The sequence below is a fragment of the Mauremys reevesii genome, linkage group 4 (genome assembly GCF_016161935.1).
Source record: "Mauremys reevesii isolate NIE-2019 linkage group 4, ASM1616193v1, whole genome shotgun sequence".
Classification (NCBI taxonomy): Eukaryota; Metazoa; Chordata; order Testudines; family Geoemydidae; genus Mauremys; species Mauremys reevesii.
In genome coordinates this window covers 33,509,458-33,532,795 of record NC_052626.1, presented here as the reverse complement: position 1 = coordinate 33,532,795, position 23,338 = coordinate 33,509,458, and the positions used below count along the sequence as shown (strand labels likewise).

The 23,338-nt window shown below is 46.8% G+C and overlaps 1 protein-coding gene across 13 annotated transcripts in view; it reads left to right on the top strand.

Moving 5' to 3' along the window:
- The window catches only part of SPATA7 (spermatogenesis associated 7), a 74,646-nt gene extending 66,540 nt beyond the window's left edge, over positions 1-8,106 (top strand). For all 13 annotated transcript variants that reach the window (XM_039538550.1, XM_039538553.1, XM_039538560.1 and 10 more), the window contains 4 exons: positions 1,087-1,140; positions 5,525-5,602; positions 6,993-7,050; positions 7,531-8,106. In XM_039538550.1, the coding sequence (XP_039394484.1) occupies positions 1,087-1,140; positions 5,525-5,602; positions 6,993-7,050; positions 7,531-8,013 (673 nt within the window). In that variant the 3' untranslated portion in view covers positions 8,014-8,106. The remainder of the gene's footprint in view (positions 1-1,086; positions 1,141-5,524; positions 5,603-6,992; positions 7,051-7,530) is intronic.
- Positions 8,107-23,338: the final 15,232 nt, after the last annotated feature.

The following is a 23,338-nucleotide window of genomic DNA, read 5'->3' as shown; positions in this document are numbered from 1 at the left end:
GAGTTGCATAAATAAGATCATGCAGAGACTCCGTTCATTTGGGTACACTTAAGTTCTTGATGAACTTTGAGCCTATAATTTAAAATGATAGGTAGTTCACTTCTTGGTAGAAGTGTATGTGTCTCTAGAAGAGATTTAAAAGAGGCAAGAGTGGTGGATGGGTGGGCAGTTTCTGAGACAGTGTTCTAAGCATATGTGGCTAGGACTGGGTGAATTTAAAAAAAAATTTTTTTTTTGGCACATAGTTTTGTTTGACTGAAAATGCATTTCTAAGTGAATAAACTATTTGCAAATTGGTTTAGAAATTTAGCTATATTTGTTAGAGATTTTTTTAAAGAGTAGAAAACACCTGAAAACGTAATGAAACAAAACAATGAAAGAATGTTGTTTTGGGTCAGATTACATGTTTAGTTTGACCCGAAACAAAAGTTTGTTTGGTTTTTTTTGTATCTATCAAACCAAAAAATCAGTTATTTGCTCAGCTCTATATATAGTGGCATGGAAGAAGTCATGGAGATGTTTGTATGACAAGAAATTAAATAATAGTCTCCTTTCTGTGCCAAGATGATGTGAGTGCAGTGAGATTACTTGCATGAGTAAGAGTTACATGCACTATATTAAATGTTCTACTAAAAGCACTAAATGGATTATGGGATGCTGTACTGCCATGATGGAGACCCAGCCTCAGGTGTAACATTGGGACTTCCTTTTCAGTCTGAGGGATACCTTCCGTCTTTGGGGTAAGGGTTCTGACTGCCCCAATATTAGAGTTTTGATGGAGTAATAATACTCCTGAAGGAAACTCTCATCTGCTTTGAAGTTAACAAGTGGAGTTTGCCACTGGAGCAGGGGATTGTTTTCTATAGAGATTAAATGGATAAAGGATGTTCGTGACATCCCCATAACTCTCACTGGTACAGCTAACCCAGTTATTACCACAGGGGTTCGGTGTTCTTTGGCAGGCACTTTTGGGTGAGGGCATCTCATGATTGTGGGTTGCTCCAGAAAGAGAGTGAAATGCAGGGAATTGGAGGTTTCTAGGAAATTGCCTAATGCTATTTTTTTAATATCTATTTTTCTGATTAGCATGACGTCCATGTATTCTATGGAATCCTCAGCAATGAGAAAAATCCAGGCTGAGTAAGTATATTTTTTCCTCTCTCTTTTACTGGGTGAAACAGTAAAATGGCAACAAATTTAAAGTTCCTTTTAAGTTTTTACAAATATAAATTTAAGTTTCATTAAAAGGCATCTAGAGACAGAAAGGCATCAATTAAAAATTGGAAGTCAAATCTTACTGAGGAAAATAGAAAGAAGCATAAACTCTAGCAAGTCAAATATGGAAGTATAATTAGGCAGGCTAAAAAAGAATTTGAAGAGCAAATAGCAAAAGACACAAAAACTAACAGCAAAAAAATGTTTAAGTACATCAGGAGTAAGAAGCCTGCCAAACAATCAGTGGGGCCACTAGATGATCAAGATGCTGATGGATCACTCAGGGAAGATAAGACCATTGCAGAGAAGCTGAATGAATTCTTTATATCTGTCTTCACTGCAGAGGATGTGAGGGAGATTTCCACACCCGAGCCATTCTTGTAAGTGACAGATCTGAGGAACCATTCTTGACTAAGGTGTCAGTAGAGGGTGTTTTGGAACATATTGATAAATTAAACAGTAATAAGTCATCAGGGCTAGATGGTATTAACCCAGAGTTCTGAAGGCACTCCAATAAGAAATCGCTGAACTACTGACAGTGGTATACAGCCTATTGCTTGAATCAGTCACTGTATCAGATGACTGGAGGTTAGCTAATGTAACGCTGATTTTTTTTGCATATTCATTCAAGTTCAGCAGTTTCTCTTTGGAGTCTGTTTTTGAAGTTTTTTTGTTGCAAAATTGCCACCTTCAAGTCTGTCACTGAGTGATTAGAGAGGTTGAAGTGTTCTCCCACTGGTTTTTGAATGTTATGATTCCTGATGTCAGATTTGTGTCCATTTATTCTTTTGCGTAGAGACTGTCCGGTTTGGCCAATGTACATGGCAGAGGGGCATTGCTGGCACATGATAGCATATATCACATTGGTAGATGTGCAGGTGTACGAGCCCCTGATGGCGTGTCTGATGTGATTAGGTCCTATGATGGTGTCACTTGAATGGATATGTGGACAGAGCTGGCATCGGGCTTTGTTGCAAGGATAGGTTCCTGAGTTAGTGTTTATGTTGTATGGTGTGCGGTTGCTGGTGAGTATTTGCTTCAGGTTGGGAGGCTGTCTATAAGCGAGGACTGGCCTGTCTCCCAAGATCTGTGAGAGTGAGGGATCATCTTTAAGGATAGGTTGTAAATCTTTGATGATGCGCTGGAGAGGTTTTAGTTGGGGGCTGTAGGTGATGGCTAGTGGTGTTCTGTTATTTTCTTTTTTAGGCCTGTCCTGAATATGCAAACTAGATACTATTAACTGTGGCCTAAACAAAGACTGGGAATGGTTGGGTCATTACACCAATTGAATCTATTTCCCTATGTTAAGTTCTCCTCACACCTTCTATGGGCCATCTTAATTATCACTTCAAAAAGTTTTTTTCCTCCTGCTAACGATAGCTCATCTCAATTGATTAGACTTTTCCTGTTGGTATGCATACTTCCACCTTTTCATGTTCTCTGTGTGTATAAATATCCCCTGTCTGTGTGTTCCAGTCTATGCATCCGAAGAAGTGAGCTGCAGCTCACGAAAGCTCATGCTAAAATAAATTTGTTAGTCTTTAACATAAGAAAGTATTTCTTCACACAGTGCAGTCAACCTGTGGAACTCGTTGTCAGGGGATATTGTGAAGGCCTAAAGCATAACTGGGTTCAAAAAAGAATTGGGTAAATTCATGGAGGATAGGTCCGTCAATAGCTAAGATGGTATGGGATACTAACCCATGCTCCAGGTGTCCCTAAACCGCTGACTGCCAGAAGCTGGAACTGGACAACAGGGGATGGATCGCTCGATAATTGCCATATTCTGTTTCATTCTCTCTGAAGCATCTGGCACTGGTCACTGTTAGAGGATAGTATGCTGGGCTAGATGGATCATTGTTCTGACCCAGTATTGACATTCTTATGGTCTTATGTTAAAACAATAAATGAGGCATTGTAATAAACTATCACAGCAGAGTCTGATCTGGATCTGACATGGCTACAAATAAAGAAATCCATTTGACAGCATGTGAAGTATCCCCCACGGATCTAAAAATCAGGAAAACTAGCTACAACTTTTTTGGGGAAAAGTGACTAGATTCTGCTATTCTTGTTTATTCTTGTTCTTGTTTATTACTAGGAATATTTCTATGAAGACGGGACGTTTGTTACTGCAGAGCTCCTGCTACTAGTCCCCCCTTGATACCATGGTCTTTTCTTTGTATTGACAACAGACATATACAGCAAACATTTCCAGAGCAACCGAAGTATAATGTTGCAATCAGGCATCAGGTGGAGAACAAGTAGCAGGAACAGAGAAACTTCTGAGAACAAAGATCCCCTTTTATATGCAATAGGAATGAAGAGGAAAGCACACTGAAGAAATAGGATATTCAGAGAGGCATTAATAGTATTTTGCACTTCCATAGACCCTTCCATCTGAGTATCACAAAGTATTTTGCTGACATTAGTGAACTGAGCATTACAATCCCCTGGTGAGCTAGATAGTTATTCCCATTTCATAGATGTGGCAATTGGGTTCAGGAGGGGCTAAAGCCAGGAATAGAACCCAGATCTCCTTCCCAGTCTTGTACTTGTAGGGATGGACAGCCTGGTCCAAATAAAGTCAGAACTCCTGCCCCCATCCTTCACTCCTTTTTAGAACCCAACCTTTTCTGAAGTTCTAAAACACATGGATAAATAAGTTGGTGGATTGTTGTTTTTTTCCAGTTCATATCCAGGAACAGAACTGATCATGAAGGAGAGTATTCTCCTAGTATTTCTGGCCAGAAACCTGGTGAGACCCTGGAGTCAGAGATTGGAATTATATTCCCAGCTCTTACACTGATTTACAAGTCACATAATTTCTCTATATCTTGGTTTCCCCATCTATAAAAGGAATGATAATGCTTCCCTATCTTGAAGAGGACTTGACTGAAAAGCTCTTTGGAATCCTTGGGAGATGCTATAGAAGGGGAACATATTACTGCGTTGTTATTATTGTTGTTGTTATTATTAGGTTGTCTCAACAGAACTCCAAACTTTTGGAGGCTCTCCCAGCCATAGTGATTGGCATCACCACTGGTTTTAAGGAATGTTAGCCAAAGAGCTCCACAACACCTCAGCACTCTTCAAGGCACTTGTGATGTTGAACTCCCATAATCCAAGCAACTCATTTTAGCTATATCATTTGTTTACTTGAAAGGACATTTTACCATACATTACATCAATTTATTTTTATGCTGATGCCTGATTAATTCTCTCATATATTTCTTAATGACAGCTGCTTGCACATGCCACTGAAGAATACTTGTAATGCTTTGCTGTTTGAACAGTCTAGAGTTCCCCTGTTCTTCCTGGAGTAGTTATAGGCTGAAACCCTTGTGTAAAAAATTCCTTAGCATTGTTACTAGTAAAACCTTTACCTGTTAACATTGAAAATATGTTAATCCGATGAACTTTCTACTCAGGGCATTGTTTTTCTTTCTGTATCTCTCTGACTCTACAATGAAAATTGGCTATTATTAATTATTATTATTATTATTATTACTTGTATTACCATAGTGACTAGGAGCCCTGGTCCTGGAGCAGGACCTGTTGTGCTAGGTGCTAGTGAGTTTCATTCTCTGATTCTCCTGCACTAGCTGAATGCTGCAACATTTGGGTTGCAAACACTGCAGAGGAATGTTTCTGTCTTGCTAAAGGGTTGTTTCCACTGAAATATAAAAAGAAAGGATCAGAATGAGTGAAGTTGGCTCCAAGAGGTATCCATTACCTCTCCCTGCACCGGCAATGCCTGAAGTAAGGGAGGTTTTCAGTGGAAACACTGCCCTCCCACCAGGGAGTAGCAACTGAAGTTCCCTAGAAACCCCTGTGAAAGCTGTTGAATCAGAGCATTGCGCTGCATCACGTCTCTGCCCCCTACCTGGCTAGCACTACCCATTTCTTGAGCAGTGTTGGCCTTCCAGATCTCACGGCACAAAGCAGGTTGTGATCTGTCACCCCTCCTGCAGGACTTCCCCCCTCAGGAGCTCTGGACTAGTTTATACAAGAGCAGGAAGTTAACATAAAGCTTGACAATTTTGCTCTGAAATGCCAAGGCAACATTTCTGCAGATATGATCGTACTTTATACAGAGCTTATTTTTATTCACCCTAAACATGGGGCCTAAGTAACTTGTCTTCTGTAAGACAAGAAGCTAAGTTAGTCCCAAGAGCTATAAGTGTTTCCATTTCCTCCATGGTATTTACTAAGTAATGTCCCTTAGCAGGTAGAGCTTCTTGCTCTGTTGTGTGACAGATGTCTCTACTTTTAAACATTCAGACTGGATTTTCTGTTCTCTGTGCAGAGAAGAAGAGCTTCGGTATTTGAGTTTCATTGAAGATGTAACAGATGAAATTCTGAATCTTGGATTATTTTCCAACAGGTTAGATATCTTTGTTTTAAGGTTTGTAGGGACTGTGCTCAGAACAGATTGGATTCTGTAAGCAGTGTGGAGTGCAGTATCTCTGACCCTGGTGACATTTTTATAAGAAGATTTTGTCATTTAACCTTCTATTAAATACACTTCTAAAAACATAACTTCCCTTTGCTTTCATTCTCTCTCCTTTCCTTTTACTTCTGTTGTAGATCTTGGCACATCTTCATAGTCTGCTCTCTTTCTTCCTCTCCTCCTCTATCTCTTGTCACTCTTCCCTTATCAGAGATACATAGATTTTAAGGCCAGAGGGGACCATTGTAATTATATAGGATGACCTCCTATATTACACAAAGCAAGGAACCTCACGCAGTAATTTCTGCATCAAGCCCATAATTTCTGTTTCAACTATGATGTATTTTCTAGAAAGATCTCCAATCTTATAGACTTCAAATGATTGAGAGTCCACCATGTCCCTTGGAAAGTTGTTCCAATGGTTATTCTCCCTTACCGTTAAATTCTCTCTGTGCACTGAATTCTCTTGCTTCTGTCTCTCTTTTTCTCATCCCCAACAACCAGCCTGTCCTCTTTCTCTTTCCTTGTTTCCAGTCTCTCCTTTCTTTCCCTCACTCTCACTAATTCTTTTTTCTTTCTATTCTCAATCTGTTTCCTTATCCCCCCCAACCTTTCCTTCATGCACATTCTCCACCCTTCTACTCCACTTCCTATGTCCCCCCACTTCAAATCAAGTGGAGCAGAGGGGCACAGCCCATACCAATCCTGACACTGACAGAGGTGCCCTAGCAGCATCTCCTTCCTGACTCTCTCCTCACAGTTTCTTCTCCCCAGTCTCTGAAGAAGGGACCAGAGGTTCTTTCTCTCTGCCTTCCCCACAGGCCATGATAGAGGGCCTTCAGGGCCTGAGGGATCTTCTGTCCCTTGCCACAGTGAGCTGCTGAAGCTGTGTTTTGTCTCTTCCCCTTCCCCGGGCCTGGGACAGGGGGTCTCCTGGGAGTATAGGATTATGCTTGTACCTCTGCACATCAGCAGCCGCTATGGGGAGGGGTTATGGGATTGTGAATGCTTCAGCCTGTGGCGTCCGCTCACTCTATCTGAACTGAGACTGGCTAAGACAGAGCAAGGGGTACAGCAGTTAGTGTTCTCATTCAGCCCTATGACAAGGCCTGGCCCACTGAGCAAATGTCTGTTAGCATGTAGACACAATGCTGGCCTCTTTGTTACGAAGTATAATGAGGGCAATCTGATTATTTCCCCTTAGTAAATGCATGAAGACTCTGGAGTTTGTATCCTTTACTCATCTAGGCTTGTTTAGGACATTTTATCTTTCTCTCCTCAAAATAATGATCTGCCTGAGCCTGCCTTATTTATTTATTTTTAGGGTTTTGGAGAGATTGTTTGAGCGTCACATAGAGCAAAATAAGCACCGTTTGGATGAGGTATGTTCTTTTTCCGAACAGAGTCTGTAATGTTCTCAGTCCATGTAAGTGATTTCAGAGAGGTCTTTCCAAAGTGCACTTTTAAAAATGCTGCAGATGTAGCCATAACCCTCAGTACCGATCCACCTTTTAAATGAGAGATTGTGTGGCGGTACTTTGTCAGCAATGCAAGTGGAAAATGTGACCTTTCTAGATCACCCACATCATGCATACTTTCCTACACTGGGTAACAGTTATTTCAGAAACTTGATAATTGTTTTCTGCAAAGTAATTATAAGAATAATTAAGTTACTTGATTTTATGCATCCTGTATTTCCTCAAAAATGTAACTAAATGGAACATGCTAATTTGAAAATAAATTCTTAATACATTCAGCTATTTGGACTAAGGATCTGTAACAGATTTCAATCTTAAGACTGCAGGCAGTTGTGGAGTGGGCCATAAGTGATTAAGAACCTTATTTCTTCCCTTAAATTCTAGAACAAAATGCGCCACCTACTGGATGTCCTCAAAGTCGACCTGGGCTGCAACACAGAAAAATCTGAGAAAGTCAACGGCAGCAAGGAAGTGATTGACCCATTTGATCTGGAAAGATTTGAGACCTTGGACCAGCTCCAATTTACCAGCAAAAATTGGAAACAAAATAAGACTACAAAAAGTGAGGTGTTCCTAAAAGCCATGGATTTATTATCAAAGGAGACAAACAACCTAAAACACCCCTTACACAGTGAAACTTCAAAGCAGATGCATGACAAGGATATCTTTTCAAAAGATATAACTGAAGCGGTGAGTGTTGGAACAGATCCTTACTCTTCAGTGCAATCTGAAGAAGCCCCAGATATTTCACACACATTTGAGCCAACACTGAACTCAATCACGTGCGACAGTGACTTTGAATCAAATAAGGAACTTGATGATCTTGAGGAAAACTTTGCAGAGGCCCTTCAAATTTCCTCTATGTAAAGTAGTAGACAAGAACTAGCTGCAGAACAGGACAGTAGACTGTTGCAGAGAGCTGACGTTTGTTAAATAAATGCTAGTGAATCATTCATTTTACCTTTAACTTTTCTCTTTGGACACTGCTATAGCCTCTCCAGCAGGAGTACAAGTATTATTAATCAGGCTTTAACTGATTCATGTACTAACATACACCTGTAGTGTATCAAATGACACTGGTTAAAAAGGACTTTATATATTTCAGCTAAGTGTCTAATTTGGAAATAACTGTTGAAAGTGCTAAAATTAGAGGTATATATTTTTAGGATTATTAGAGATGTAATAATAAGTTATATTATTTATTCTTTGTTTTTATAATAAATGAGTGCAATAACTGAAGCATTTAAAGCACAGTTGTAATACAATAAGCTTTTGCCACCAAGAGCTAAGATCACAGCTTAAGCTGATATTGAACATTTCAGTATCACTTTGCAGGGAGAATTCAGGATTGATCAGCATCAGAAAACAAGACACAGAGTTTAGTGTCTGCAGGAAATGTGCAGAGTGAACATGGAGTCTCTTGCATCCATGTTGGAGGAGATTTCTGCATCTCTTGGCACTCCTAGTCCATTGTTCAAGGTTGTCCTAAATTCCCAAAAGGAGATGAACCCCTCTTTAAATCCAGTTACATAGGAATGACCTATGTACATATAGTCACCGTCTGAAACGTGAGCATTTCTCTGTGCCAGTGACTGGCTGCTAGGGGGTGATCACTCCTCCTTTCACTCCCTTCTTTCCTGTATTCATCGCCAGATCTTTTCTACCCTGTCTTTACCTGCTGTAGAAAGCAGTGGAACTTCTCCCATAATAGCAACTCTCAGTCTTCACTTAACCTCCTGCCGTCTTGCTTGGCTAAGAAAGGATATCTTTTGGTAACTGCTGCAGTTGGCTGGCTTTGTTGGTACACTGTTTTAATCTGGATGTTCATGACTCAGTTGATATTTTAGGAGGATGGAGATTTTGCAACAGTTGTCAAATTGCACAACACTAAAATGTACTGTTCAGTTTCCTGCACTGAGGAAAGCCTCGATTTAAAGTGCTGCATATATTTTTGTTTTAATAAATTGATGAGAGTTGGGCTTTAATTCAAGATCAGGAGAGTTTGGCTAAAACATCAGGCATCATGTAGAAAATGTAGAAAGGGCAGGTTTTTATTTAATTATGTATTTATACTAGTACACATGAAACGTACTGCACTGAGAGACTGAAGTTCTTTGTTTATCCATAGTACAGCTACAGCCTGAACAGGGGCTGAGCAAGCTTCATGCTGTAGCTGGACCGATGTGTCTCCACCAGTACCACCTCTTAAAGAGGGGTTAATGCCATAGGGAAGCACTGTGGGTTGCTTGACATCGTCCTAGTATCTTAAACTATCTTACACTTCAGTAGTTTTAAGTGTATAATTAGTTGGTTCAACATTTACCTAAATAGATTGGGCCTGAGAATACATATGGATAAGTCACATCTTGCTACTTTTCCCCTTAAATTACTGACATTCATCTTCCTGATCCAGTTCATCCTGAAGTATCTGTGAGAAATAAGTAATTGTCTTTGCTGTAGTGGAACAGCACAACTGAAGAGGCTAAACAAAGGCTATGATTTAATTATAATTAATTAATTATAAGAAACTTTAGGAACTGGAAAAGGCCTCCTGTTCCAGTGTACCTGCTCTTTTCTTGGTTTTATCTCTTAATCTCCTTCTTCCAGAAACAAGGTTAGGTGGCTAGAGCTCATTTACACAACTCTACCTGTTTCCTTCCCTCCTTTTTCTGATTAACTGTCTTTCCCAAACAATTTTGCAAAATAAGGAACTAGCTACAACTGCTAACTTCAGCTCCAACGGGTGCAGTTACCTGTGTGGTTGCAATTTTCAGAAATTAATGTGTCAAAGGCCACCTCATTGATAAGATTTATCAATAGTGCAAGTTTGTTTTTTGGTCTGTCTGTGTTCTTCTGTACTGCCTTAGTACCACAGTATCTGTTTTCTCTTGCACAATATTCAAATTTTGCCAGAAGTAGTGTTAAACCAAAATATTATGGTTGGAATGAGACAGTCACAACCTCTACCATTAAGATTGTAAATGCAGTGTCCTGACTTACACTCAGTACATTTCTAGTCAATAAGGGTCTGTGTCAGAGAAGAACGTGACCCTAATAGTGTTCATCTTTATTTCAAATTGCACTTACAACTACTGCACCAGGGGCTGTTACTTAGTTATAACTGGAGACTTTGCTTACAGTCAAATATTATCACCTTGTCAACACTTTCCCTAATGATACAAAATGTTTCTACTTATTATTCCTGCATAAGACAGTAACTTATTTGGGTTATGATAACCAGCATTAATAAATGACCCTGATTCTCTACTGTTCTTGCACCATTTACACCTGTCCAGAATGGGGGTAAAATGCTACCTAGCCAAAAAGATAGCAGTTTACACCCACTTTGCCTAGATGCAAATGACCATACAAGGCAAGTGGAGAAACAGACCCAATATCTAGTAATTTATAGGGGTGCTGTTTCTTGTTGATACTAGCACTGTAAAGGGGCCTGAAAGTAAGTGTAACTTATTCCTTTTGCACTGCTTGGAGCACTGTAGAGGCGTCCTAATGTGAGGGAAAACTAGGCCAATAACTCCAAATGTAGTTTATAATAAATATCTAACCCACACAATGGTAGTATGGCCCAAAGGACAGAATTCAGATCTGGGCCTCGAGATTTTATATTCCCAAATTTGCTGCTAGTTGGTTCTGTGGCTTTGGACAAGTCACAACCTTTCTGTGTCTCTCTTTCATAGAAATGTAGGGCTGGAAGGGACCTTGAGAAGTCATCAAGTCCAGCCCCTTGCATTGAAGCAGGACCAGGTACCCCTAGATCAGTGGTTCCCAAACTGTGGGGTGCTCCCCCACTCAGGGGGGCACACAGGGGGACCCAGGCCAACCCCCATGGGGGTGGGGAAGGAGACCACCCAGCCCCACTCCACCCCCAGCCCAGCTCTATCCCCAACCACAGCTCCACTCTGCCCCCTGCTCTGCCCCCAGCCCAGTTCTGGCCCCCATTTCCTCTCTGCCCCCAGGCCAGCTCCACCTCTAGCCCCAGCTCCTCCCCCATCCCCAGTTCTGTCCTCTGCTGAGCCAACTATGCTGTAATGGAGGGAGAGGCACAGACAGATTCCATTACTGGTATGGGGAGGCATGACAGGAAAAGTTTGGGCACCACTATCCTAAACCATCCTTGACAGGTATTTGTCCAGCCTCTTCTTAAAAACCTCCAGTGACAGGAATTCCACAACCTCCCTTCAAAGCCTATTCCAGAGCTTAACTGCCCTTATAGTTAAAAGTTTTTCTTAATATCTAACCTAAATCTCCTTTGCTGCAGATAATGGGTTCTGTGCTGATAACTATTCTTTAATGCTGTCTTTATAAACTTCAGAAATTTTATCATTTGGTTATAGTCTGACTCAGCGTGGAGGGTGTTTTAGACATTCAAGAAGGGACTGACACCATCCCCGGCAGCTCACAATCTAAGGCCTGGTCTACACTAGGCGTTTAAATCGGTTTTAGGAGCGTAAAACCGATTTAACGCCAAAACCGTCCACACTAGGAGGCACCTTATATCGATTTTAATGGCTCTTTAAACCGGTTTCTGTACTCCTCCCTAACGAGAGGAGTAACGCTAGTATCGGTATTAACATATCGGATTAGGGTTAGTGTGGACGCTGATCGACGGTATTGGCCTCCGGGAGCTATCCCACAGTGCACCAGTGACCGCTCTGGACAGCAATCTGAACTCGGATGCAGTGGTCAGGTAAACAGGAAAAGCCCCGCGAACTTTTGAATATTTCCTGTTTGCCCAGCGTGGAGCTCCGATCAGCACGGGTGGCGATGCAGTCCGAAATCAAAATAAAAAAAGAGCTCCCGCATGGACCATGCGGATGTGATCGCTGTAAGGGCAGGCAAATCCATTCTATCAGCGCTCCGTTACAGAAGATGAAATTCAGAATCCTTTTTTTAAAATCTCCAGACAGACGCCATAGCAGGGACTCAGCGCACTGCAGCGTGACAAGCGTAACGGAAAGCCAAAGAATCAAATGGACGCTCATGGACTGGAGGACTGAAGCTATCCCACAGTTCCTGCAGCCTCCGAAAAGTATTTGTATTCTTGGCTGAGCTCCAAATGCTTCTAGGGTCAAACACAGTGTCCGCGGGTCAGGGCATAGCTTGGCACTCTACTCACCCACCCCACCCACCCCCAGAAGCGAAAGGTAAAACAATCCTCTGACTTTTTTACATGTCACCCTATCTTTACTGAATGCTGCAGATAGACACGATGCTGCAGCCGTCAACACCAACATCCTTGCTCCCCCCCCCGCCATGGGCGGCTGATGGTACAATACGATGGCAATCCATCCTCGTCATCAGCATCAGCTGATCGTACAAAAAGATGGAAATCCATCCTCATCATCAGCCTCAGCTGATGGTACAAAAGGACTGGTAACCGTCCTTGTCATCAGCCTATTGGCCCTAATTTTTCTGGTGGATGGATGGTGCAATATGGCTGGTAACCATCCTCATCATAGCAACAGGGGGCTGAGCTCCATCAGCCCCCACCCTTCATGTGTAAAGAAAAGATTCAGTTGCCCCTGGACTAGCAGTGGGATGCTGGGCTTCTCTCCTACACACTGTTTTATGTCCTGTCTGCACTATCATAGCAGCTGGAGGCTGCCTTCCACTCATTTCTCACTAACAAGTCAGTGTGTCTTATTCCTGCATTCTTTATTAATTCATCACACAAGTGGGGGGACAATGCTACGGTAGCCAAGAAAGGCTGGGGGAAGAACGGAATCAACAGATGGGGTTGTTACAGGAGCACCCCCTGTGAATAGCATACAGATAATAATTTCTGCAGGCTCTGACACAGAGCAGCTGTGCTCTCTGGTTCTATGATACGGTGGTTCTCTAGCACACTTGCCTATATTAGGCAGCACTGATTCTATTTTTAGATACCAAAAAGGAGGGATTGACTCAGGAGTCATTCCCAATTTTGCTTTGCGCCTGGCTGATCGGCCAGGGGCACTTATGACAGCAGCTAATGGTACAAAACGATGGAAGGTGCAATATGGCTAGTAACCAATCTTGTTTTTGCGCCTGGCTGATTGGCCAGGGGCACTAGCAGCAAATGGTACAAAAGGACTGGTAGCCATGATCATCCTCAGTTCCAATTTATGGAAGGGTTTGGATGGTGCAATATGGCTAGTAACCATCTCTGCTGTCATGCAAAAGCAAAAGCATGCTTCTGTGTAGCGCTGCTGAATCACCTCTGTGAGCGGCATCTAGTACACATACGGTGAGAGTCACAAACGGCAAAACAAGCTCCATGATTGCCATGCTATGGCATCTGCCAGGGCAATCCAGGGGAAAAAGTCGCGAAATGCTTGTCTGCCGTTGCTTTCTCAGACGAAGGAGTGACTGACGACATTTACCCAGAACCACCCGCGACAATGATTTTTGCCCCATCAGGCACTGGGATCTCAACCCGGAAGTTCCAAGGGGCGGGGGAGGCTGCGGGAACTATGGGATAGCTAGGGAATAGCTACCCACAGTGCAACGCTCCAGAAATCGACGCTAGCCACGGACCATGGACGCACACCACCGATTTAATGTGTTTAGTGTGGCCGCGCGCACTCGATTTTATAAAATCTGTTTTACAAAACCGGTTTATGCAAATTCGGAATAGTCCCGTAGTGTAGACGTACCCTAAGGAAGGGCACACATGTAGATACCAGTTAGGGGGAAAGGAACAGCAGGTAAGGATTAGAAACAAATACAGAAACAGTCAAATCTTCCAGTTTTCTTCTGTAGAACCCTCATCCCCAAAATTGAAATCTGCTCCATCCAGCAATGATTAGTTTCCTTAGCAGTGATAGTAATTACGCATGAACAGGCAAATAGTAAAACAAACCACTGCAGCAGTTGTTGCCACAGGTCACATCACTACTAGCCAAGAGGTCCAATTTCAAACACCCACACATAGGTCTTGGGCCAGCGGAAGCCAAACATGTCACTGGGTAATGTATCTCCGGAGTGGGTGGGAAAAGAGAAGAATACCAGTCATCGCTTGCATGATGGCTACTAATGAATCTGCCAAGCAGCTCTGAGCTCATCTAAAACTGGACCTGCTCAATGAAAAACTGGGAAGGCCTCAGTGTCAGCCAGCCCATGATCAGGAATCAGGATGGTTCACAGAGAGGAAGGAAACTAGAGCTAAAAATATTTTGGTTTACTGTAGACAAGGGGTTTATTTATATGTAGAAAACTACCTTAGCTGCTGGACTCTGTCTTCTGTAGTGAAAACAAAGGGCCTGCTCGTGCAACCCTTACTCTCTCAAGTAGTCTCACTGTAACATACAACTAGGGACAGGAGCTGTGTCTGATGAGCCCATCAGCAATTTGCAGAAGACAGTTATACTTACCACCATCATTTATGCAGGCACTTGAGCATCTAAATCCCTACGTAGATCTAGCCCTGAGTCTTTTGCAAACCTGCCTAACTCACTTCAGACACCTAAATCCAAAATGTAGATCTTCAAAACCCCTGCTCTGCTGCTGCCTAAGCATGTAGGTACCTAAATTCCTTCCATGCCTAAGTTTCCACTGATAAAATCCACTAAGAATCTAAACATTTGCTGTTGGGCATGTGCCCTGCCACCAAAGTTCAGGGGCTTGTGTGCCTAGCCCATCCCTAAACCCTTGCAGGATCTTCAAATTAGGTATTCCCCACCTATCTCACTTGCAGGGGAAATGCCCAACAGCAACAGCTAAGTAAGGGTGGGTGTGACTACAGCCTGGTGGTTAGCGCTCTTATCCAGGATGTGGAGATACTGAGTCAAATCATTCCTGTGCCTGATGTGGAGCACGGCTCAGAACCCACAGCTCTTGAGACAGCCAAGAGTGTGGCTATGTTGCTCTCTCCCACTGAAGCCATTCTACTTTGCATAAATAAATAGCCAGTGGAAGGAGAACTTGAACAGGGGTCTCCTACATACCAGGAGCATTCCCTAACCACTAGGCTATAGTCACACCCACCCTTACTTAGCTGTGCCTCCCCACTTGACTATTTAAATCAGTGATACGAAAGAAAATAGCTTCAACAGGAGATAGTCCGGTGGTGAGGGCACCCTCCTCAGAGGCAGGTTGAAATCCCTGCTCCACATCAGGTAGAGGGAGGAATTGGAGCTGGGGCTCCCACATCCTGGGTGAGCAGGCTAACCACTGGGCTAAACATTATATGGCAGAGGCTCTGCCTGTTTTTGGAAGAAAGGGTTGACCTGGCACTATAACACCAGGAGAGAGTTCACAGCTGTGAATCCTGCATGGGGCTTGGCCCATAAGTCCCTTTGAGGGGCAGGGCTTGGGACTCACCTCTTTCCTCAGCATTTCCTACTGGCTACTCACTGCTGAGCGAGCTGGCTTTTCTGGATCCCATTCCTAGGCATCTAACTCTCCTGAGTGCATAACTCGGGCCTGTGGATTCCATTAGGTGGCAGGATGCCTGAACACAGTGTTGCAACATTTACCATCTAAGTCCTCTTTGTGGAGCTAGCCCTCAGGCTGTGTAGCCCAAGCCATTCTCTTGACCACTCCCAGACCAGAGTGGGATGAGAATGCTAGAGGAGCAGAACACCCAGTCCCTATGGAATAGGCATGACTCGCGTTTCCGAGCAGCAATCTCGCTTACTGTTTACAAAATCGTGCTCATAGCCTCCAGTGGAGTGAGTCTTATCCAGTCCTCAGCTGGAAGGATGGAGGGGGTGACAAGAGCCCTTGAGAATGGTAAGTAAGGGCTAGAATAATTGAGCAGCGAGGTATCTCAGACAAACAAAACAAACCCCAGCTAGGCAACCCAGTGAGCTATGCGAACTCAAACTCTGAGGGCAGCATGAGACTGATCCATTACTCATGATCCTGTGCAGAGTCATCCCAGGAATCCAACACCATAAAGAATGTTGGACTGTTCCAGTATCTGTGCAAGAGCTACTGCACATTGCAGAGCTAACAGGAGAGAGAAGCAAGCTGGTTCCAGAAAATGAATCACACAGCACAAGATGAGCCCCTCTCTCCCCCTCCAACTATACCATCCTATACACATGCATATATATGAGAAATTAAGCTAGTTGTAGTAAGATATCAAGTGATCCTGTCACCATGAGAGCATATTTACAGAGCCAGCTAACTCTCCAGCAAGGATCAAGTTTGGAAACAACATCTGGCACGTACTTTACTGGCATTTTACAGGTACAAAACATAGTTGATACAGATAGCAGAGGGCTATATGCTGGCTGTTTGGCTTCCCAGAGGCAGGGTGCACATGTCCCAGGTGCCAATTACACACTGTAGCAAGGCTTACCCAGTCTGCCTTCAGGCCCTGCTGCTGCCTGTTTCCCCTTCTTCCCCAGGGCCTCACATTTACACTGCCAGTGTTTTTCTCACTAACTCTGGTTTATTGAATTGGTTTATTAATATCAAGTTTAGAACCCCACAACCCTTCAGAGCCAGCTCACACCATTGGTACAGTGTTCTTACTCCTCTTCCAGCCTAAGCGTTCATCTTTGTGGCTCATACTCCCTCCAGGCCCCTCAGGCCTCCTGGAGTGTTACTCAGCCTAGGCTTCCTCACTGGCCTTTTCCTGACTGTTCTCCCACTGCTTAATGACATGTACTCCATGAAGGCTCTCCCCAGCTCACCTCAGGCTGCCCTCATACCCCCCATGTTCTTAGTCACATCCTCACCATCATGTGGCCCTTGTATTCATTCCCTCTGTATGGGAAGGAGGGCTAAGCCTAGCACAGATCAGGCTGAGCCCCAATTCCCTTCAAGGGACAGCTCACCCTGTGACACACATTGACAGCAAAAAGCCAACTTCAGAAGAAGCAAACCAGGCTTTTAATGATATATGAATGGGACAACCCAACCCCAAAGCTGTCTGCTAATATAGATCAGTAATGGGCTTAATCTGCAGCAAGACAAATGTAGGTTAGATATTAGGAAAAACTTTCAGACTATAAGGATGGTTAAACTCTGGAATAGGCTTCCTGGGAGAGTTGTAGAATCCTCGTCATTGGAGGTTTTTAAGAACAGGTTGGACAAACACCTGTCAGGGATGGTCTCAGGTTATGTGGGCCTGTCTCAGTGCAGGGGGCTGGACTTGATGACTTCTTGAGGTCCTTTCCAGCTTTACATTTCTATCATTCCATGATCAGTAGAATGAGACTCATTTATGGTTGAATGCTCAGCAATGCCATTTAGCACATTTTCTCCAGTTTCTCTGCAGACTAGCAACACAAAATGTAAATTAACCTCACTATTTACTTTTCATTATTTAAGTGCTAACAGTGTGCTGTGGGATAAGTAGGATAACCTTGTTCATGCAAATTGACTCATATGGAGCATTCAATTTCCAGCTTGATGGCACAAATACACTTGGCAGAACTCCTAACTCAGTGACACTAGGGATGAATTTGTTTCAGACAGTGACCACACTCCAGCAGTACATAAATATGAGATAACTCATGCACTCACCATACTCTCTATTTTATGCAAATTGTTTCCTAACATGCTACAGTGCACCAAATCAGTACACCTGGTACTTGCTGTATGGATTTGTATAACCCATATGCTTGATTCTGATATGGAACAGCCCCTTCTATACTCTGAATCAAAAGCTACGATTGGGAAGAAGACAAACACTTCATTTACAAACAATGCATGTTTTAATTTTAATGCACAACTGCACTTTGCTGATTTTTCCTAATTAAATTCTGATCTTGATTGCCTGCAAAGTACAATCCACTCTCCCCTTTGTATCATGCAGGGAACTGATGTGCCTATTTGGATCATGTATTGGTTCTAGCATGCACTATGCAGCCTAGAGAGAGTAATTAGGGGGAAAAAAACATGTTACTTACTATGTACCTGCAGTTGATAGAGGATTGTTCTAACTTTGGAGGGTGAATTCCTGGAACCAAGACACTCTGCTTGATTAAGTCAGAGGCCTTGCTTTGACAGGCAAAAAGGTTGCGTTTTTCAAATGTGTTAGCTCAATCAAGATAGCTTAACATGTTTGAAAAAATTCCCTCAGGATGCATGTTTGAAGCCATGTTAGCTGACTGTGTCTTAGCCTATGCTTCACACACTTCAGCCTGTGTCTTGAGGGGCCACGAGTGAAAAAAACCAGTCAAGCTACGTATGGCTGGAGCAACCAGGCAGAGACTACTGAGACTAGGCCAGTGTGGGTTTGTATCTCAGCTCCCCCACTTCCTGTCAGAGCATAGAGACCATGATGCATGATGCATGATGGGATAGACTCCCACACATGCTCTGTGTGCAACAGCAGGGAGTTCACAATGGAATCAACAATTGTTGGGAAGAGGAACAGCAGCTGCACCGGCATACTCAGGATACAGCCTCTGTGATCTCAACTCTTGGGAAACTGTGCAGGTGAGTCTGAAATACCCACCCAGAGACAGACTGTCCCCCTGAAGGAACCAGGAGCCCTCTGCCAGCTGGAGCCCCTGTGAGCTATGTATGTAACATTATAAATGGAGTTTGTGTGGCATTTTGCTTGGTTTGGCTTAGTCGCCCTTCCACCTTTACTGTAGTATGTGGGCACCACTCTTCCCCTCCTATAGTGGCTGCTGGAGCTCCGGATAGGAGAAAGTCCATTGGGTTGTCAGTGAATAAATCACAAACCCAAAGGCTTAATAGCCTCAGTTTGTGTTTAAGTCCTACTGAGAGGGAAGCATAAAACCACCAAAAAAATCTAGTCATGCTCTTTAACATTGGCCTGCTAAACCCAGGGTTGTGAGTTCAATCTTTGAGGGGGCCATTTAGGGATTTGGGGCAAAAATCTGTCTGGGGCTTGGTCCTGCTTTGAGCAGGGGGTTGGAGTAGATGACCTCCTGAGGTCCCTTCCAACCCTGATATTCTATGAGTTTAGTCCTTGTCACTGTAGCAGAGCAGTTGATACTATGAGGAGCAGAACATTCCAGCAACTTTATTAAAAATAAGAAGTGTGTTATGAAATGAGGTGATGGATAGTCATTAGATATGAAAATAGAGGCACGGCATCATTTGCATAAAATCTCCAGATCCCTGAACCCTCAGCCTCAATAGGTCCATCGTCAGTGCTTCTCAAAACTAAAGGAGTTATCTGAAAATCCAGTGACTTATTGAGCAATCTAGAATGATGGGGACCTGCAGCCCTCAAGAGAGGTCTGATTTTGTGCAAGATCAAGACATTCACTATTTCTGGAGACTCAGAGATGAAGTAACTAAGGAACAGATGTACATATTTCTCTATTGCCAGAGTACAGGAAATTAGCAACTGATATCTGGAAGCTCCAAAAAGCCACAGTAAATCTAACTAAAACAAACTAGATTCTGCAGACAACTGACTCACTGGAGTATTGTGCTAAAGCATTTGTCTACACAGGATTAAATTTCAATTGTATTCAGTGGAAGGGTGTGTGTGTGTGTGTCCGTCCCCGTCCCGCACAGAAGACCTTCTTTGTAGGCCCTTAACCCTAGTGAAAATTCTTACTTTGCCTCAGAACAGGAGAAGCATGTCTGGGTCTTTTCTTGGAAGGATTTGATGTTTAAATGTATGTAAAGGCATGTGACTGTCACTTTAGAAATGCTATTAATAAAATAATAATTTGAATTTAGTAGCCTAGATTAACATACTGATGAGCAAGCCCTCCAAGTCTTTCCTAGTAGTTTTGTTCATTAGAGCAGATACCTTAAATCCGTAGAATAATCAGAGCTGTAAATAATACTGGTTTGGTATGTCTGGGATGACAGATGTTTGGTTTAAATTTAGGTGTCTGTCTGAGGTCTTGTCATGCAGATCGGTTTTGGAGCTGTTGTGATTAGTCAGAAATGGGACAGGAGAAGTTTGCTTAGCTCTGCTACATATACTCTCCTACATTTATGTTGTGCCCTTTCATCCCCAAGTGCTTGACAAGCTATAGGTCTAGCCTGAAGTCCTTACACAGGCAAAACTCCTACTAATCCTCCCAATAAGGACATTGACTCCTTCTTTCCACCACTACACAGCATGGAGAAAGAAAGAAATCTCAACATAAATGGTCACTGACATGCCCCAGGGGTGAGCTGGAGCCGGTTCGCACGGGTTCACGCGAACCCGTTGTTAAATTTAGAAGCGGTTTTAGAACCGCTTGTTAACTAGCTTCCCTGCGAGCAGGGGCGGCTCTACGTTTTTGGACACCCCAAGCAGTCATGCGCGGGAGGCGCCCCGGAGCCGCGGGAGCAGCGGACCTCCCGCGGGCATGACTGCGGGAGGTCCAGACGAGCCGCGGGACGAGCGCCCCCTCCGCAGTCATGCCTGCGGCAGGTCCAGTCGTCCCGGGGCTCCGGTGGACCTCCCGCAGGCATGACTGCGGCAGGTCCGCCGGCCCAGCCTGCCGCCCCCCCCGGCCGCAGGGGACGCCAGCTAGATTTTGCCGCCCTAGGCACCAGCTTGTTTTGCTGGTGCCTAGAGCCGCCCCTGCCTGCGAGGGAAGCTTTGATGGGCTCTGCCTGGGAAGCCTGTAATTCCTCCTCCCGGCCACCGGGGGGCGCTGCGCTGTGCTGCGAGAGCCATATGAGCTGCCTCCTGGCCCTGTTGCTGCTCCTGCTCTTTGGACCTCTGGCCCTGGGACTCCTGCTGCTGCCTGGTGAGTCCCTGGCTGTGTCCTGCTGCTCCCAGGTCCCGTCCCCCCCCCCCCTCGTGTGAGTATCTGCGCCCCTCCCCCGCCTTCCCTGCCACAGCCACCCCCCTGCCCCCAGCCACCCGCAGCCAGCCCCTGCCCACCGCCGCCCTCTGCCCCCAGCCAGCCCCTGCCCCAGCCGCCTCTGCCCCAGCCACCCCTGCCCCCAGCCGCCCCCAGCCAGCCCCTGCCCCCAGCCGCCCCCTGCCCCACCCCCTGCCCCCAGCCACCCGCAGCCGCCCCCTGCCCCACCCCCTGCCCCCAGCCACCCGCAGCCGCCCCTGCCCCACCCCTGCCCCCAGCCACCCCAGCCAGCCCCTGCCGGCAGCCACCCCTGCCACCCCTGCCCCCAGCCAGCCACAGCCACCCCTGCCCCCAGCCACCCGCAGCCAGCCCCTGCCCACAGCCGCCTCTGCCCCCAGCCAGCCCCTGCCCCAGCCACCCGCAGCCAGCCCCTGCCCACAGCCGCCTCTGCCCGCAGCCCCTGCCCACAGCCACCCCTGCCCCCAGCCGCCCCAGCCAGCCCCTGCCCCAGCCACCCCTGCCCCACCCCTGCCCCAGCCACCCGCAGCCAGCCCCTGCCCCCAGCCGCCCCCTGCCCTACCCCCTGCCCCCAGCCACCCCCAGCCAGCCCCTGCCGGCAGCCACCCCTGCCACCCCTGCCCCCAGCCAGCCACAGCCACCCCTGCCCCAGCCGCCCCAGCCAGCCCCTGCCCACAGCCGCCCCAGCCAGCCCCTGCCCCAGCTACCCCTGCCCCAGCCAGCCCCTGCCCCCAGCTACCCCTGCCAGCCCCTGCCCACAGCCAGCCCCTGCCCACAGCCGCCCCTGCCCCACCCCTGCCCACAGCCACCCCCCAGCCAGCCCCCTGCCCACAGCCACCCGCTGCCAGCCCCTGCCCACAGCCACCCCCAGCCAGCCCCTGCCCACAGCCGCCCCTGCCCCACCCCTGCCCACAGCCACCCGCAGCCAGCCCCTGCCCACAGCCGCCCCTGCCCACAGCCACCCGCAGCCAGCCCCTGCCCACAGCCGCCCCTGCCCCATCCCCTGCCCACAGCCACCCGCAGCCACCCCTGCCCCCAGCCGCCCCCTGCCCCACCCCCTGCCCACAGCTACCCGCAGCCGCCCCCTGCCCACAGCCGCCCCCTGCCCCACCCCCTGCCCACAGCCACCCGCAGCCAGCCCCTGCCCCCAGCCCCACCCACAGCCGCCCCTGCCCCACCCCTGCCCACAGCCACCTGCAGCCGCCCCTGCCCCAGCCAGCCCCTGCCCACAGTCGCCCCTGCCCCACCCCTGCCCCCAGCCACCCCAGCCAGCCCCTGCCGGCAGCCAACCCCTGCCACCCCTGCCCCCAGCCAGCCACAGCCACCCCTGCCCCCAGCCGCCCCAGCCAGCCCCTGCCCCAGCTACCCCTGCCAGCCCCTGCCCCAGCCAGCCCCTGCCCACAGCCGCCCCAGCCAGCCCCTGCCCCAGCCACCCGCAGCCAGCCCCTGCCCCCAGCCACCCCTGCCCCAGCCGCCCCTGCCCCACCCCTGCCCACAGCCACCCGCAGCCAGCCCCTGCCCACAGCCAGCCCCTGCCCACAGCCGCCCCTGCCCCGCCCCTGCCCACAGCCACCCGCAGCCAGCCCCTGCCCCCGGCCACCCCCAGCCCGCCCCTGCCCCAGCCGCCCCTGCCCCACCCCTGCCCACAGCCACCCGCAGCCACCCCTGCCCACAGCCGCCCCTGCCCCACCCCTGCCCACAGCCACCCGCAGCCAGCCCCTGCCCACAGCCGCCCTGCCCCACCCCTGCCCACAGCCACCCGCAGCCAGCCCCTGCCCACAGCCGCCCCCTGCCCACAGCCACCCACAGCCGCCCCCTGCCCCCAGCCAGCCCCCTGCCCACAGCCAGCCCGTGTCACTCCCTGCCTCCAGCTAGCCCTGCCCCACGCCCCTATCTGCAGCCAGCCCCACATCCACTGATGCCCTGCAGTTCCCAGGGCAGTAACCCTGCTCACCTGCTTCAATGGGGGAGCGGGGGCAGGGAGCAGCTGGGACCCACACATGTGCACACCCTAGAGTGACCAGACAGCAAGTGTGAAAAATCGGGATGGGGGTGAGGGGTAATAGGAGCCTATATAAGAAAAAGACCCAAAAATTGAGACTGTCCCTGATCACCACCCACACATGTGAAACGGAGCTCATTTCTAGTTCAGCCCCATCTTTTTAAAAAAGAACTTTAGGTAGGGTTAAAATACATCTGTATTTTCCTGGACATGTCAGGCTTTTCGGTTCTTAATCACCTCCTGGGAAAATATGGACGTATGGTAACCCTATTGGTACAAAAAATACATGCTGTCGCACATCCCTTAAATCAGAACTTTTTATAGGGAACCCGTCGTTAAATCAGAACTTTTTATAGGGAACCCGTTGTTAAGATTTTGGCAGCTCATCAACTCCTCTCTGTACTCATGTGAAATTGGTCCTAACCACTACAGCTGTGGCCTTCTGTGGTGGTTATATGCTACTGGGACAATTACACTGTCA